The sequence below is a fragment of the Hemiscyllium ocellatum genome, chromosome 22, assembly GCF_020745735.1.
Source record: "Hemiscyllium ocellatum isolate sHemOce1 chromosome 22, sHemOce1.pat.X.cur, whole genome shotgun sequence".
Lineage (NCBI taxonomy): Eukaryota > Metazoa > Chordata > Chondrichthyes > Orectolobiformes > Hemiscylliidae > Hemiscyllium > Hemiscyllium ocellatum.
In genome coordinates this window covers 32,987,675-33,005,502 of record NC_083422.1, presented here as the reverse complement: position 1 = coordinate 33,005,502, position 17,828 = coordinate 32,987,675, and the positions used below count along the sequence as shown (strand labels likewise).

The 17,828-nt window shown below is 38.9% G+C and overlaps 1 protein-coding gene across 1 annotated transcript in view; it reads left to right on the top strand.

Annotated features, from left to right (window-relative positions):
- The first annotated feature begins 735 nt into the window (after positions 1 to 735).
- LOC132826471 (G-protein coupled receptor 26-like) overlaps positions 736 to 17,828 on the top strand; it is a 32,503-nt gene continuing 15,410 nt past the window's right edge. Inside the window, exons 1-2 of the mRNA XM_060842426.1 lie at positions 736 to 1,403; positions 8,929 to 9,042. Coding sequence (XP_060698409.1) covers positions 736 to 1,403; positions 8,929 to 9,042 — 782 coding nt within the window. The remainder of the gene's footprint in view (positions 1,404 to 8,928; positions 9,043 to 17,828) is intronic.

Genomic DNA, 17,828 nt, shown 5'->3' with positions numbered 1-17,828 from the left:
CTTTTGAGATTTCTCACAAAGCTTGTTTTGTTTTTGAACAGGATTATTTCTTGCTCAATTAACTGAGAAGCGGACTTATTGATTGATTAAATATACTATGGTAATGAGTTGGTCCCTGATTATCCGATTGTAACGATTATTGTATAGCAATCCGTTGAATCCTATAGTTAATGACAGCAAGGTAAGTTTTTACCAGTGATCAGATATTCTGGATACTGCGCCTATCGATATTGTGACTGTTATCTTGCTCTATATTAGGAACAGCTTTAGTTCGAGTTGTACTTGGTGGGCACTTTTGACCACAATTGTTCAGTGACTCAGAAGTGCATGTGATAGGTAGACTCAATAAATCTTCCCCCCCACTCAAAGCAGCGCAGGGATTGAAGTGAGTGTGCCAATAATAGCGAGCTAAACTGTCAGGGCGGCTCTCCTCGAAGAACCAGTGATTACTTGTGGCTGGGCTGACGGGAGAGCCCGCGAACTCTTCGCCAGGGCAAAGCCAGCAGGAGTTCAGCCCCGGCGTGGAGTATCCCCAGAGGCTCCGTGAGATGGACTTCCCCGGTGCCCGGTGAGTTCCTGCGAGGCCAGTGACGCGCACAAAGCCACTGCAACTCGCCCGCAAAATAACAGCGGACTGACTGAGGTAGGGAGCGAGCACAAAGCTGCAGGAAAATGTATTGTCTGGGATTTGGGAATGACAGAAGCGGCTGCAAGGGACATTGAGCGGCGAACACCATGGACACCGCGGAGGTGATACTATCGCTCTTCCTGGGAATTCTGATGGTCGTGTCGTTGCTGTCCAATGTCCTGGTGCTGATCTGCTTTCTGTCCAGTGCTGAAATCCGGAAACAGGTCCCTGGGATGTTCATCATTAATTTGACTCTCAGTAACTTGTTGACGACTGTGCTGAACATGCCGTTGACTTTAGTGGGGATCATCAATAAGGAGCAGCCGGGAGCTGACTCCGTCTGCCGACTGGTAGGCTTTTTGGAGACTTTTCTGGTAACCAACTCCATGCTAAGCATGGCTGCTCTCAGTACTGATCGATGGATTGCGGTGGTTTTCCCTTTAAGTTACAATTCCAAGATGCGTTACAAGGACGCTGCCATCATGCTGGGTTACACGTGGTTTCACTCTCTGTCCTTTCCTATTGTGGCAATCTGTCTATCCTGGGTCGGATACAGCCACCTATACGCCTCCTGCACTCTCTGCCAGACCCGAACTGACGATCAGACCCAATTTGTGGTTTTTACGGTAGTTTTTCACGCCCTCAGTTTTCTCCTTTCGTTAATAGTGCTATGTTTCACCTATCTGAAAGTGCTGAAAGTGGCGCGATTTCACTGCAAGCGGATAGATGTAATCACCATGCAAACGCTAGTGTTACTGGTGGACATTCATCCAAGGTAGGCAACCCAGACCGTGCTTCAGTTCCGACAGAATTTACTGCTCTCTTTTTGAATGAAGAAATGCATATGCATGAATATATTTTAGAGTTTTTTTTCAGTGATCCTCTCTCTAAGCATCGACACACACACTCTCTCACACTCACACATAATCTCTCTCACTCACACAGTCTCTCTCTCTCTTTCACACACACACACACACACACACACACACATATATATATATACACACAGATATTTGCCAAATAGCATATCTGGATGCCCTTATCTATGTGTACAGGTCTATGACTAATGTGTTGTAGTAGTTTATCATCATGTACGCGTTTTAGGCTATCTACATTCCGAGATCACTTTTAATTGCCGCAGAGGTTCCCTTTCTTCTTGCATGTTTGTACTTTTGAGACCACATTCCTCCATCACGGTTTGTTTTTGCCCTAGCTATTCACCTGGAAATGACGGGTGCATTCGAGAAAGTTAATGAAAATAAAGTCTTAGCCCTGTGTGTGCTGTGCTAGTTCTGCAGGAGATCTATGCGTCAGCTGACGTATTCAGGCAGCCCCCGCTCGGAACATTGTCAGAAGATAAAAATAAAATACTGTACATTCTAACAGTAGGTACTTTGCAACAAACTTCAAAGCATAGCAAAAGGAATGATTTCTAACAGCCTAGCTTCTTAAAATCCCAATATAAACGGACTGTATGAATTGTATAAAAATACTTGCTGCAGAATGAGAAACCTTGATACAACAAGTGATGTGTTCCTGACTTTATCCCCGAACATTTCAAATAACAGTAACATTTGTAATGACCATGTTCCGGAAGATTTGTTATTTTGAAATTGCTGGACTGAGTAGAGTCCCCACGGAATGTCAGTTTCAAGAGTTGGAGATCGGTGACTTCAGCAGAGTGGATTGCGGGACATTGTTCTGCAAATCATATTCCCCGATGCGTCCTCACCTGATCACACTCACCAAAACACCCAAAAGTCAACACACCACGCGGGGATATTAGACTACCACAATTCTGATGCAAAAGATGCGCCGACAAATTCTCCTTTTTTTACGTTATCTCAAACATTGGACGACTCTGTTTACTACACTGAGAATTTGTGTTTCGAAATCTCTCTGATGTGATTTACCACCATTTTCTCTCTTAATTCCCTAGATTTATTCGGCCTCCAAACAGACAAGTAATGATTATGACATTATTACTGTTGTGATAGTGATACGACTCTTTTTCAGCGAATCGTTAAGCGTCTGGGTTTATTTGACTATTATTTCCCTTTTTCTTGCTCCATTATTAAAAAAAGATTTTATCTCTGTTAAAGACACCAAACTTTGTCTTAGATGAAAATGCTCAAATTAAGAAAAAACAACAATCATAATTGGCATCTAAGTTTCAAACGTTACCTTGAGATAAAATGTTATTAAGTGGCAGTACATCATCACTTGTATCAAATTTATATTTGTTTCTTAAGTTTCTGAAGTTGCCTCTGAAAGAATACATTTTCCTTCTTAAGCCCCCAGATCAAAAATGTGGACAATGGATTCCGGTTTAAACATAATTTCGAGATTAAGTCAAACTTTTAATAGGGTCCAGAACTCTATTTAACAAAGCGAGAGCGGAGAGTTGGCTCAAGGAAGGGTAGGACTGAGTACTAAATCTTTCAGAGACCCACATGATTAGAAAAGTAAAGAGGGAGAATGAAGGAGAGTTGACAGTATTGATTAAGTAATGGAGCACTGGAGTGGATATCCCTCATGGTTCAAGGACAACATTGATATGGTTAGAATAAAGGAACAATAGACATATCATAGCATTGCCAGGCATGCTCTATAGAACATCAGCTAGAGTGAAACAAATCTTCAACTAAATTACAGATTGATGCAGTATTTATAGAGTATTTATAATTGGGACTTTAATTAACCAAAATGTGCATTGTTTTTTTAAGTTGGGAGTGTAAGGACCAAGAATTCCTAGAGTATATTCAGTAGAATTTTCTGCAGAGTTGTAACTCCAATAGTAGTATTATTCAACCAAATTCTTAGGAATAAAGTGGGCCAGGTGGACTCAGTGTCAGTAGGGTAAAACATAAGGATAATGATGTTTATGTTATAAGCTTTAAGCAGACAATGAGAAAGTGCAAGGAAAGATCTAGAGTGTGAAGAAATAAATAGGAGAAAACCAACTGCAATGAGGTAGGAATAGATCTGTCCCAGATAAATTGCAACCAACGATTGGCACACATGACTGTAATTGGACAATAGGCTGCCTTTTAAATAAGAGATCATTCTGGCCCCGTCAAAGAATATGAAGCAGAAATAAAATGCTAACTGTCGGATGATTAAAACAATTGGGAGCCAGTCTCGATATGGCAGAGTTACAGGCAAAATAAAAAAAATAAAAGCAAAGAGTGCCTATGGGGAGAGATTAACAACGAATGTGAACGAGAATATAAAAGTTTCCTGTAGGCATATAGGTGATAAAAAAGTGAAAAATAGAGGAATATTGTAATTGTAGGCCTAAAAAAAGGATTTCCACATGAACACAACACCAAGAATGAATTACTAAAAAAAACACGTTGCATCTGTCTTTCCCATTGAAGAATATACAGAGCAAGTCACAGCAAAAGAAAAGTAGTTGAGGCACTTTATCGGCAAAATCAAACAGAAGGTCTTAATTACACTGCTTAAAGATGATAAATCTCCAGGATAAAATGAGATGCATCCAAGGATTCTGACAGAATATGCAAATTATGACTTATTTTCTAATAAATTTAAGATACAAGTTGGTGCCAGAGGACTAGAATTGCAAATACTGTACCATTGATCAAAAATAACTGTAAGGATAAACAAAGCTACAAGTCAAGCACTTTAAATTTGATGATGGGGAAATTTTTAGAAAAGATAATTCAGAACAGAATTTACAAGTCAGTTGGGCAAATGAACATTTGTTAAGGAAAGCTGGCTGTAATTTGTTATGGGCACATATTGTCTATTGAACTTGCATTAGGTTTTTTTTTGATGAGGTGACAGAAAGGGTGATTGAAGTAATGCAATTGATATGGTGTACATGGACTTACAAAAGGCATTTGATAATGCATTACATAATACCATTTTTCACAAAATTAGCATTCATGTAATAAAAAAAGACAGTAACAACATAGATACAAAGCTTAATAATTGGCAGTACTGGTGACTATTAGTGGTTTGGACTGGAGGAACGCTTATTGTCAAAATTTGTGGATGACATAAAATTTGAAGTGCTACGCACTGTGAGGGAATGGTCATAACATTTCAAAGCTTGGTGAAATTGGTGGGCATGGAATGGATTAAATATAACACAGGTAAATACAAAACTATTAATTTTGGCAGCAAGATTGAAGAAATGCAACATAAAACAAGAGGTATCATTTTAAGAAGACACAAGAAAAGAGGAACTCGTGGACATATGCACAAAAGTCACTGAAGGCAGCATGGACAATTGAGAAAGCAAATAATAAGGCCAATGAGAACATGAGTTTCATAAAGATATGCATAGAGCATGAAAGCAAGTTAGTTATGATAAAGCAGTTAAAATGTTGTTTCAGCCTCAACTGGAGCACTGCAGTCAACTGTGTTGAACATATTTTAGGAAACATAAAAACTAGTCGCAAGATTAAGCCATTTGATCCTTTGAGCCTGCTCTGCCATTCAATATGATTGTGAATGAGATACTATCTCAGTGCCCCATTCCTTGTTTCTCTCTATATCCCTTGATGTCTTTAAAATCTAAAAAATATATCAACGTTTTTCTTGAATATATTTAATGACTTGGCTTCCATAGCGTTTTGTCATAGGGAATTCCATATGCTCATTATCCTTTCAGAAAAGACAGTTTTCCCAATCTCAGTCCCAATTAGTTTACCCTGTATCCTGAGATTGTGACTCCTAGTATCACCCTCCCCAGTCAAGGTAAACATCCTCTCTGCATCCAGCCCTATTGGAATTTTATATATTTCAATCAGATTTCCCCATCATCCTTCTAAACTCTAGTGTACATACGCCCAGTTAAACAAATTCCTTCTCATAGGACAGTCCTGCCATCCCTGTATCAGTCCACTGTACCTCGACTGCATTCACTTTAGCGCAAGCCCATTCTTTCTTAGGTAGAGAAAGCTGTCAATAGATCAGAGAGTACAAAAAAAATTCAAAAGAAAGGTCTGCACAATGAATAGTTACGTGTGGATTGGAGAGGCTGGCGCTCTTTTCCCAAGATAAGAGAACAGTAAGAGGAGATTTGATACAAATCTTCAAAATCATGAGCAATCTGGACAGAGAAAATGTACAGAAACTGTTTCCATTGGTAGAAGGATTGAGAGCAGAGATCACTGGTTTAAGGTGATTGACAAAAGAAGTAACAACGAAAAGGGGGAAACATTTTAGGACTTGGAATGTACTGCCTTTGACTATAGTAAAGGTAGTTTCAGCAAGGCCTTCAGACCTCTTCTGAAGAGAAATAATTTGCAGAGCTGGTGAATTCTTCTTAGATGAAGTCAGCATGAGTATGACAGACCAATGGTTGTGTTGTTACCATTCCAATTTATGTTGTAATCGATGTTTATAAGGAATGCCTGCTATACTAACAAATAAAATCCATGGTTAGTCACTTCATAAAATATACTAATTAATAAAATGTTTTGACCTCAAACCTCAAGGAAGAGAAATGCTTTCGTTGAACCATTTCATGTCCAATCCCTGTTTGAGTTCTCTTTTGGCAATCGGAATTTTTTTTATGCAATACCCCATTTTCATCATGTCGTCATTGAACCATATTATCCATTCAGAGTAAAGACATACCTCCTGTACCTGTGAGTTTCATGCAAGTTTTCAGTAATCAAAGAAAAAGATATGAACAACAACTGGAATCATACAGTGCTTTTATCTTAGAAAAACATCTCATGGTGCTTCGTTGCAGTGTTAACAAGACACAAATTATACCAAGTCACATAAGTCAGTGTCATAATAGGTCAGCAAAAGTTTGGTCACAGAGTTAGGTTTTAAGGAATGTCATAGAAGAGGTGACAGAATTTGAGATGCAGAAAGGTTTACAAAAGTTCCTATAAGCTAACCACGACAAATATGAAGTGATGCATTTGGGAGGTCAAATACAGGTGGAAATTATACAGTGAACGGTAGAACCCTGAGGAAGGTTGATGTAGAAAGGGATCTAGTTATGCAGGTCCATAGACCACCAAAGGTGGCAGCGCAGATGGATACGGTAATTAAAAAGGCCTATGGCATGCTTGCCTTTATTGGAAGGGGCATTGAGTAGAAGGGTAGGAAAATAATGCTGCGCTTTTATAGAACTTTAGTTAGGCCACGCTTGGAATGTTGCATGCAGTTCTGGTCAACACACTACCTGAAGAATGTGGATGCTTTGGAGAAGGTAGAGAAAAGGTTTACCAGGATGCAGCCTGGTATGGAGGATTTTAGCTATGAAGAACGGTTGATAGATTGGGTTTGTTTTCATTGGAACACAAGAGGTTGAGGGATGATCTAATAAAAGTTTATAAGATTATGAATGGCATGGATAGAGTGGCATGGATAGGTTGGAGAGGTCAATTACTAGGTGACACACGTTCAAGGTGTGAGTGTGGGGGGGAATACAAAAGCGATGCGCAAGGCACTTTTTTCACATAAAGGCAGGTGAATGCCTGGAATGTGTTGGCAGAGGTGGTGAAAGCAGACATAATAGCAGCATTCAGAAACACCTGGACAAATACATAAATGGGAAAAGAATAGAGGGATACATATCCTGTAAGGGAAGACAGTTTTAGTATGGAAGGGCGATATGTGTCAGCACAGGCTTGGAGGACTGAAGGGCCTGTTCCTGTGCTGTATTGTTCCTTGTTCTTTGTTCTTAACCAGCCAAAGGCATGAGGATCAGTTGTGGAGTGAATGCAATCTTTTATAGGGAAGAGGCTAGAACTGGAGGATTGTAGGGCACTGAGAGAGATAGGGATGTAATTATGGAGCAATTTGAAAACAAAAGTGAGACTTTTAAAGTTAAGCCATCTCAGGACTATGAGCCAATGTAGATCAGTGAGAACTCAACATTAGAATGGTCTATTAGAATACAGGGAACAGAGGTTGAAATGAGCTCAGAGTTACAGAGAGTATGATGTAGGAGGTCAGGCAGGAGAGCTTTGGAATAGTCAAATTTCAAGATTGCTCTATCTTGGAACATATGAAGGGCTGAACGCATCATAGTTTGCAACAGGTTGGATTCTCATTATGCACTAAAATGGACAGAGTGAAAGTATTGTTTAAAGTCAAATCACACTTAGTCCAGGACATGATTCATGTTTTGCAAGCATAGCATATGAAAAAAAAATCTTTAAACACATGAATCCATAAATAGCCTCACTAGTGAAAACTTGGAACTGACGCAAGCATGTGTTACAGCACAATTTATTTTCCTCTTGTCATAGTCAAACTTAATTTGGATGGAACGAGTGATGTAGCTTATAGATAGTTGGAACCACGCCCTCCATTTTTCAACATTTGTTAAGTTCAATAACATAAAGAATAAAAATACCTCTTTTTCTGGAACCACATTTTTAAAAATTGATATTTCTATTTTTTTAATCAGATTCATCTGTTAAATATAAAATAGTGAAACACTGAATTTAGTGCAGACTGTTTTTAATGTTTGTTCATACATACATTCAGATGATTTTGTTTGTCATAAATTTGTTAAAATCTTTGAATAATACTTAATCTAGTCTACATATATTCAATTACTAGGAGGACGCCACATAGTTTTACTTATAATTAAATATATATGTGTACTGATTAATAATTAATTGTCAAGTGAATTCATTTTTAATTACTCCCCTTACTGTTTCTGTAAACTGAATAGTGTTATCTGTAAAATTAATGAATTTAATAACTGTGGTGATAAACAGCAAAGCATATTTAAAACAATTTTGTTTATTTTAAATTAAATTTGACTATTTTAAATATTGATAATAACTGAATACTTTATAAATTGTACATTTTCCCAACAACATGGTCTTCCACACTGATTTTACAGTACAAAATAAAGTAATTGTTTTAGAATCTACTACGAATGACTCAGGGTCAGAACTGCAAACTAGATTGAGTTTTATTTTTTGATGAGATGTGGATGTCATTGGTTAGGCCAATATTTATCAGCCATCCCTAAGTGCCCTGTAGAAGAAGGTGGTGAACTGCCTTCTTAAACTGATGCAGTCCTTTGGGTGTAGGAACACCCATAGTGATGTTAAGATGTGAGTTTCAGAATATTATAACAGTGAAGGTATAGTTACAAAGCAGGTTTGTATGTGGTTAGCTGAAGAACTTGCAAGTGGTAGTGTTCCCAGGCATCTGATGCCCTGTCCTGACTTGAGCCTAGTCGATGATGGACATGCTTTGGGGTGATTCTTTTGTGATTCTTGGTAGAAAATGTTTCTGACTTCATGGAATATTATATATAGTTGCTTATCTGTATTTCTTTGCAGTGTAAGACAACGCTGCCTGGAAGAACAGAAACGGCGAAGACAGAGAGCAACTAAGAAGATCAGTACTTTCATCGGTACCTTTATACTCTGCTTTGCACCTTATGTCATTACGAGGTGTGTATAGTAATGTAGTCTTATGCCATGGCAAATTCTGCAGCACAAAGATCAACTGACAGATTCACAGAAAGCAATACTTATGAAGCTGGATAAGTTGAGCCTAACATTTTCCATAAACTTTGTTTTGTTGTTTATTCACACATGTTAAGTTGTTATTTTTATAGATTAGCTTAAACTGTTTGAGGAATAAGCTTGAATTTGTCGTAATGCATTGGCTTGAAATATCAGAATTTGAACTGAACTTTGAGATATTGTGCAAGATGACTTTAAAAGGCAATGGCACTACAAGTAATATTGTCAAGAAATATAAGCCTATTAACTAGTGTCAGGCGTTCAAAATAATAGCTCGACTATTTGTGGGTAACAGGGAAGTAATTTCAGTAGCATAAGGCTCCTACACATTTTCACGTGTTAACAATTCAGAGTAAGTGGATTGTCAAGACTGCTGCACTGACAGTGTTGATTAGATTATTACTGGCAACATAAATAAACAATTGTGTGGGAAGTACTCCAAAGCTGATTTATTGTAGGCAGTGGACTACTATGTTGCATATGCAGAAGGTATTTTTTGATTTACTGGTTTCAATAGTTGAACTGTGACATATTTAAACTGCAAAATACACTTTTTTACATCCTTTAAATATTGGTTTTTGAGCTGTACTGTTAATGCTATTGGCAGAAGAGGATCAGCAGGATTAGAGAGGGCCACCAATGGTGCGAAGTAGCAGAATATTAGATTCTGCTGGTAAACAACATACCTGGTGGCAAAGCTGTTCCTAATACAGTGTAATATGAGGATTAGTAAGGCAGCACAGAGCCATCATGCTCATAAATGTCTCAAGCACCATTAAACAACTATGTCAGTGACTGCTAAAGGCAACTCAGCACTTTCCTTTTACAGTGGCTCCTTCCAGGGTACACTTATAATCTCATCAATAGAAGCTAGTTTGCTATGTATAGAAATGTTAAGGAGTTCATAAAACGTCTTATTCAACAAAGGCAATAATATGATCACTTTCACCCTGTCTTGCATCAAATTGAAAAAGAGGAGCTAAATTCTGCATGTCTGTTGATCTTAAAAAAGGTCCAGAGGATTTGTTGACTTTACCAGATAGTCATTCAGGCCCTTGTGCTCAATATGACACATATCAGAATTCTATTCTCTTTCTTTAATTATACATAATCATGATCAGAATAATGCAGGAGAATTTCTAATTCCTTTGCCTTCAGTTTAATGCTATTATCCATACTATCTTTATTTTAAGAGAACTGAGAGATTAGGATTATCTGCGACAGCAACGATTTATGGTGCTTGATAGGAGAATCAAAACAAAGATTCAATAAACTTATGCAACAGACAGAATTATTATCAAATACTAGGATCTTAACAGCACTGCAGCTGTCTTGCCTGATAAGGAGTACTTTACCGTACAGCCCTGTCTGAGTCTTACAAATGCTAAGCTTGCAGTACAAATTCTTTTGGGTTCAGCACTGCTGCTTTCCCCACAGATAGATGCATTAATCTCTTACAAACAGATGTTTCAGCTGATTCTTGAGCTCTATAATAGTGTGGCCAGGGGCTGCAACAAAAAAAACCATGTGTTTAATGAATTGGATGCTCTAATACTTCACATGATGAAGTAACCACATCACCTGGCAATCTCCTGAGAGGTCAACTGATTGATGTTTTGTTGAGACAAGGTCAAATATGAATTGAAAACCTGCTTTATTTTGCTGCCAATGATTTGAGCACTCTTAACAGGTCCTGGCTTGCTGGCTCTCATCACTGATTTTGTCACGCTAATGGCAAGCTCCTCTTGCAGACTCAGATTGTGTTTTCCTTATGTTCTTTAAAACAGTAATATTAGCGATTACCATGAATGTTGTGTAAACTTCAAAATACACAAACAACTGAATTAGCTGTTGATGAACAATACATTGTTTTTTTTTAGAAAATATTTAATTCAGGATCTGTCACATTGGAGTGTAAAATTTGTTAGCTTCCACGACCGCAATAGTTCACAATCGCACCTAAATGTATTAATTCATACTTTTCACTTGAGAATTATTTCTCTGAAGCATATTTCATAAGCACACTTCACTTTATCAGATGAGTAGGTTTGAACATCCAATTCACCGAACACCAGACTGACTGTCTATATTGTTGAGTCCTTTAGAGAACTCATGTGTTGCATGTAAAAATATCTTTAAATCCTTAAATGCAGTGATCTTCAGGTGAGTTTATTCTGCACCAAACTCTGTCATATATTTCAGTGTTTCACTCTCTCACCTCTGATTGTCTGTTTAAAATCCATGTCACTGAAATATCTCATACTGGTCTTCAGCACTTTGATTTTTAAAGTGAGAATCATTATTCATAATGTTTTAATTTTATTCAGTACACATATTTAGTTTTATGCTTTACTTACTATTGCAAAACAAAGTCCCACTGCAGATACTTTTTAACCCAGCATCATTATTGATAGCTGCTTCATTTGGAGTAACCCTACAATGCTGAGAATCACAGTGCTGTTACAACAAAGGAGGAGGCTGGTCAGACTATCATGATTGTATCACCTGATTGAGCATCTTGACTCAATTCCATATTTGTTCAAAGATTTCAGAAAGTCTAGAATTGAATGCAGCATTATGCTGAAGGCAGATATGACACCCTTAAATCTTTATATATCCCAGAAGTTACTGCATTCCTTAATGAAACATGATGTGGACTGAGGCAGACAAGGTCAAAAGTTACACAACACTAGGTTATAGTCCAACCGTTTATGTGAAATCACAAGCTTTCAGAGTGCAGACCCTTCATCAGGTGAAGGACGAAGGGGCTGCACTTTAAAAGCTTGAGATTTCAAATAAACCTGTTGGGCTATAACCTGGTGTCATGTAACTTTTGATCTTGTCAAAATTACACGAATGGACAATGTTTTCTTAACAGAGTGGATTTTTGGGCATAGTTACTGTACCCAAGCCTAATGGTGCTTTTCCAATTTTTGTTGAACTTGCATGACTCAACAATGCAGCAGCAAGGAAATTCACCTTCTGTCTGTTGTTGACTCCCTAAATTATACAAAAGCAGAGTATTCATGAAATTTGATGCAGATAGTAGATTCTGACAAAGCCATTGATGATCAATTAAGATTGCTGACCACATAAATAGCTCGCTTAGTAAGATATCGTTTTATTGGATGACTGGTTTAGAATTACATCTGCTTCAGAGATTTTCCAACAAACTATATAAACCATTTTAAAGATTTTCATGGAGTCATATGTTAATTGGATAACGCACATGAGGCATTGGTTGAAGAACAAGATCAAAGTACATTCAGTGTTAAAGCATCTATTTAAAGAAGGTCTCACACTTAATGATGTGTAAATTCTCCAAATAATCCAACACTTTTTGAGACTCTTCAGAAGTGAATGGCAAATCCTCTGATGATTAAAGCCATTACAGAGTTTGCCATTTCAAAGTCAGTCCAGGATCTTTAAGGAATCTTGGCGGAGTGAATCAATTTGCAAAACTGCTGCCTTCCTAGCAACCCTTGAGCCAAACACAAAGTTATTGTTGGAATCCTCATTGAAGATTAAGAAAATATTGATATTTACTGATGTCTTACTGCATTGTAATCCTTTATTTCCATCAATAATCGCTGCTGATGGTTCAGCTGTATGTTTCAGAGCAGTTCTGTTCCAGGAGTAGCTGGTAGGAGTCACAAGTCAGTCTATTTTGCTCCATGAGCATGATCTGATACAGAAACATGATATGTGGTGTTTGAGAAGGAGGCTGTCTCAGTCAGGTGGGTTTATATGAGTTTTTCAGATTATATTTGTTGTTTGAAAGTGGTCATTAATACAGATCATAAATCTTTGTTTCTCTACCAATTAAAAAGGAGCTTACAAAAAATGTCTCAAAGAATACAAAGATTCTGACTTTGATAGACTTGGAAGACAGCACTGCTGAAGTAAAGTCTTGTACAATGAAGACCGGCCTGGCCTTTTAACAGCTTTGCTATTGCTCATCAGCCCGTTGAAATTACTCCTCCGTTGTGCTTGATGCTTTTAAACACTCTCTCTTTCGAGCCTCTATTTTCTAATGCATTGATTTTATTCCTGCATGGTAGGACGTTTTATAGGTTTATCTTATGTTCATCTTTGGTGTCACTCCCTACAAGAAAAGAGAAGCCTGACTTGACATGATTGGTACTTGATATAATTTTGTGCACAATAACAGTGTTGATATTGAGGTCATGCTGCAGATGGGCAGATGTTACTGAATGTATTTGTTGGGTTTCTACCTGGTCATAGAATTAGCTTGTGCCATTTCCATTAATTTGAGGTCTGTCTCCACATAATGGTTCAAAATGAAGGAAGTTGATAGGATTTCCACCAGTCTATTTTCTTCCTTTCTGATTGTACATTACCTTTCTGCGTAATAACAGATAATATACAGTACACATTCGATATTTGTTCAAGGCACAATCTGACATTTTACCTTGTAGTGATACTTGATTGCATTATGTACAAGCAGGTTCAAGTGGCTTGAAGTCACAAAGACCAAGTTGAAACATTATGGAAAGGTGGGTAAGATGTGTTGTGTTACATCAGTGCTTCTTCTGCTCCAGAATTAATGCTGTGTTATGTTTGTAGCAGAGAACCTGTGACATGAACACAGTGGGTGCAAACTTAATTTCCATTGTCAAATTGTGGGCAATCTTTGTTTTAAAATACCTGCTCTTGTGATGCATGCTACTTATTGATGTGCATAGGAAAGCTTTCCTCTCTCCAACACATCACCATTTTTGTCTTCCCAGAGACCACTTTATATTTCATTATCATAAGTGACAGTTTTGATCACTTTCCTTTGACAATCTTCTGTTCTTGGTGACAAGAGAACAGCAAACAATTAAAGCAATGGCCTTTTAAGAGCTGATATTTTCTACATTCTTTGCACCATTTGATTGACTGCACTCATGCATTCATGAATAAAGAGCGAGCAGCATGTTAAGCTTGTTGAAGTTCATCCCCTGATGCTCATGCATGAAACATCATGTTCACACAATTGCCCTAACTCCATTTTTGGTTGGGATGGCAATTATCCCTAATGTTTATAACAAACATTTCTATCATTTTATCTGGAATTAATTCCTTTTTACATAGATGACCATCTAGCTTAGTTGTCTAGATGGGCCCCGGCTGCTTTCCCTGCCCCATTCACATAAGCACTGCAAAATTCATGGCTCAGCATCCCTCCGTCTCTGAGGATGATACCTGGAGAAGAATAAACCTTTTTTCTGACACAACTTAAGATTCACAAGCTCAGCATACTACATTTTTGAGATATTTCTTTCATCCCAACATTTTAGCCAATATTCACAACTAATCTTGGAGGAACTGTTGGGTGAAGTTCACAGCACAGGATCAGATAAGTTAATTGTTGTTTTAAGTCTGTCCAATAGAAAGGCTGCAGTAGTGGGTACAGTGGATTCTTTCTTGATTAAATGTTTTTGGAGCTAAGTCTCTTGATTAAACTTAAATATAAGCCATAGCTATTAATTTAACCTGGGGTAGTGTTTGTAGAGGAATAAGATGGTGTTATTTTCTGGGTCTGTAGATTGTGAAGAAGCAAAACTGTCCTTTGCAGTGATATGTACTTCTTGTCAGATGTGGGAGTTTAAAGAGAGTTTAAGGGTTACTGCGGATTATATCTGCCATAAATGCTGTTGGAAATCAAATCTTATCAGATCGAGTGGATCGGTTGGAGAGACAAATAGAAGTGATGAAGAATTTGCAACAGCTACAGTATGTAATGGATGGCAGTTATGGAAAGGGGAGAAAGTCTCAGATACAGTCACATAGATGGATTAACTCCAGGAAGGGTAAGAGAGGTAGGCAGCTAAAGCAGGAGTCTTTTGTGAATATACCCATTTCAAACAGGTATGCTGTTTTGGAAAATGTAGGGGGTGATGGATTCTCAGGGGAACGTAGCACGAACAGCCAAGTTTCTGGTATTGAGACTGGCTCTAATGCAACGAGGGGTACGTCGGCTTCCAAGAGATCAATTGTGTTAGGGGGATTCTGCAGTCCGAGGTACAGACAGATGTTTCTGTGGCCAGCAGAGAAAAAGCAGAATGGTGTGTTGTTTCCCTGGTGCCAGGATCAAGGATGTCTCAGAGAGGGTGCAGAATGTTCTCACGGGGGAAAGGGGCCAGCAGGAGGTCATTGTCCGCATTGGAACCAACAACATTGGAAGGGAAAAGGTTGAGATTCTGAAGGGAGATTACAGATAGTTAGGTAGAATTTTAAAAAGGAGGTCCTCAAGGATAGTAATATCTGGATTATTCCCAGTGCTACCAGCTAGCGAGGGCAGGAATAGGAGGATAGAGCAGACGAATGCATGGCTGAGGAGCTGGTGTATGGCAGCAGGATTCACATTTTTGGACCATTGGAATTTCTTTTGGGGTAGAAGTGACCTGTACAAGAAGGACGGGATTTCACCTAAATTGGAAGGGGACTATTATACTGGCAGGGAAATTTGCTAGAACTGCTTGGGAGGATTTAAATTAGTAAGGTGGGGGGTGGGACCCAGAGAGGTAGTGAGGAAAGAGATCGATCTGAGACGGGTACAGCTGAGAACAGAAGTGAGTCAAACAGTCAGGGCAGGCAGGGACAATGTAGGGCTAATAAATTAAACTGCATTTATTTCAGTGCAAGGGACCTAACAGGGAAGGCAGATGAACTCAGGGCATGGTCAGGAACATGGGACTGGGATATCGTAGCAATTACAGAAACATGGCTCAGGGATGGGCAGGGCTGGCAGCTTGAATGTTCCCGGATACAAAGCTAGAGGAAGGATAGAAAGGGAGGCAAAAGAGGAGGGGGAGTGGCATTTTTGATAACGGATAGCATTACGGCTGTGCTAAGGGAGGATATTCCCGGAAATACTTGGGTGGAACTGAGAAATAAGAAAGGGATGATCACCTTATTGGGATTGTATTATAGACCCCCCAGTAGTCAGAGGGAAATTGAGAAACGAACTTGTAAGGAGATCTCAGCTATCTTAAGAATAATAGGGTGGTTATGGTAGGGGATTTTAACTTTCTAAACATCAACTGGGACTACCATATTGTTAAAGGTTTAGATGGAGAGGAATTTGTTAAGTGTGTACAAGACAATTTTCTGATTCAGTATGTGGATGTACCTGCTAGAGAAGGTGCAAACATTGATCTAACCTTGGGAAATAAGGTAGGGCAGGTAACTGAGGTGTCAGTGGGGGAGCACTTTGGGGCCAGTGACCATAATTCTATTTATTTTAAAATAGTGATGGAAAAGGATAGACCAAATCTAAAAGTTGAAGTTCTAAATTGGAGAAAGGCCAATTTTGACGGTATTAGGCAAGAACTTTTGAAAGCTGATTGGAGGCAGATGTTCGCAGGTAAAGGGACGGCTGGAAAATGGGAAGCCTTCAGAAATGAGATAACAGAATTCAGAGAAAGTATATTCTTGTCAGGGTGAAAGGGAAAGCTGATAACTATAGGGAATGCTGGATGACTAAAGAATTGAGGGTTTGGTTAAGAAAAAGAAGGAAGCATATGTCAGGTACAGACAGGATAGATCGAGTGAATCCTGAGAAGAGTATAAAGAAAGTAGGAGTATACTTAAGAGGGAAATCAGGAGGGCAAAACGGGGACATGACATAGCTTTGGCAAATAGAATTAAGGAGAATCCAAAGGGTTTTTACAAATATATTAAGGACAAAAGGGTAACTAGGGAGAGAATAGGGCCCCTCAAAGATCAGCAAGGCGGCCTTTGTGTGGAGCCACAGAAAATGGGGAAGATACTAATTGAATATTTTGCATTAGTATTTACTGTGGAAAAGGATATGTAAGATATAGACTGTCGGGAAATAGATGGTGACATCTTGCAAAATGTCCAGATTACAGAGGAGGAAGTGCTGGATGTCTTGAAATGGCTAAAGGTGGAAAAATCCTCAGGATCTGATCAGGTGTACCCGAGAACTCTGTGGGAATCTAGAGAAGTGATTGCTGGGTCTCTTGCAGAGATATTTGTATCATCGATAGTCACAGGTGAAGTGCCGGAAGACTGGAGGTTGGCAAACGTGGTGCCACTGTTTAAGAATGGTGGTAAGGACAAACCAGGGAACTATAGACCTGTGAGCCTGACCTCGGTGGTGGGCAAGTTGTTGGAGGGAATCCTGAGGGACAGGATGTACATGTATTTGGAAAGGCAAGGACTGATTAGGGATAGTCAACATGGCCTTGTGCGTGGGAAATCATGTCTCACAAACTTGATTGAGTTTTTTGATGAAGTAACAAAGAAGATTGATGAGGGCAGAGCAGTAGATGTGATCTATATGGACTTCAGTAAGGCGTTCAACAAGGTTCCCCATGGGAGACTGATTAGCAAGGTTAGATCTCACGGAATACAGGGAGAACTAGCCATTTGGATACAGAACTGGCTCAAAGGTAGAAGACATAGGGTGGTGGTAGAGGGTTATTTTTTCAGACTGGAGGCCTGTGACCAGTGGAGTGCCACAAGGATTGGTGCTGGGCTCTCTACTTTTTGCCATTTACATAAATGATTTGGATGCGAGCATGAGAGGTACAGTTAGTAAGTTTGCAGATGACACCAAAACTGGAGGTGTAGTGGACAGCGAAGAGGGTTATCTCAGATTAAAACAGGATCTGGACCAGATGGGCCAATGGGCTGACAAGTGGCAGATGGAGTTTAATTCAGAAAATTAAAGGTGCTGC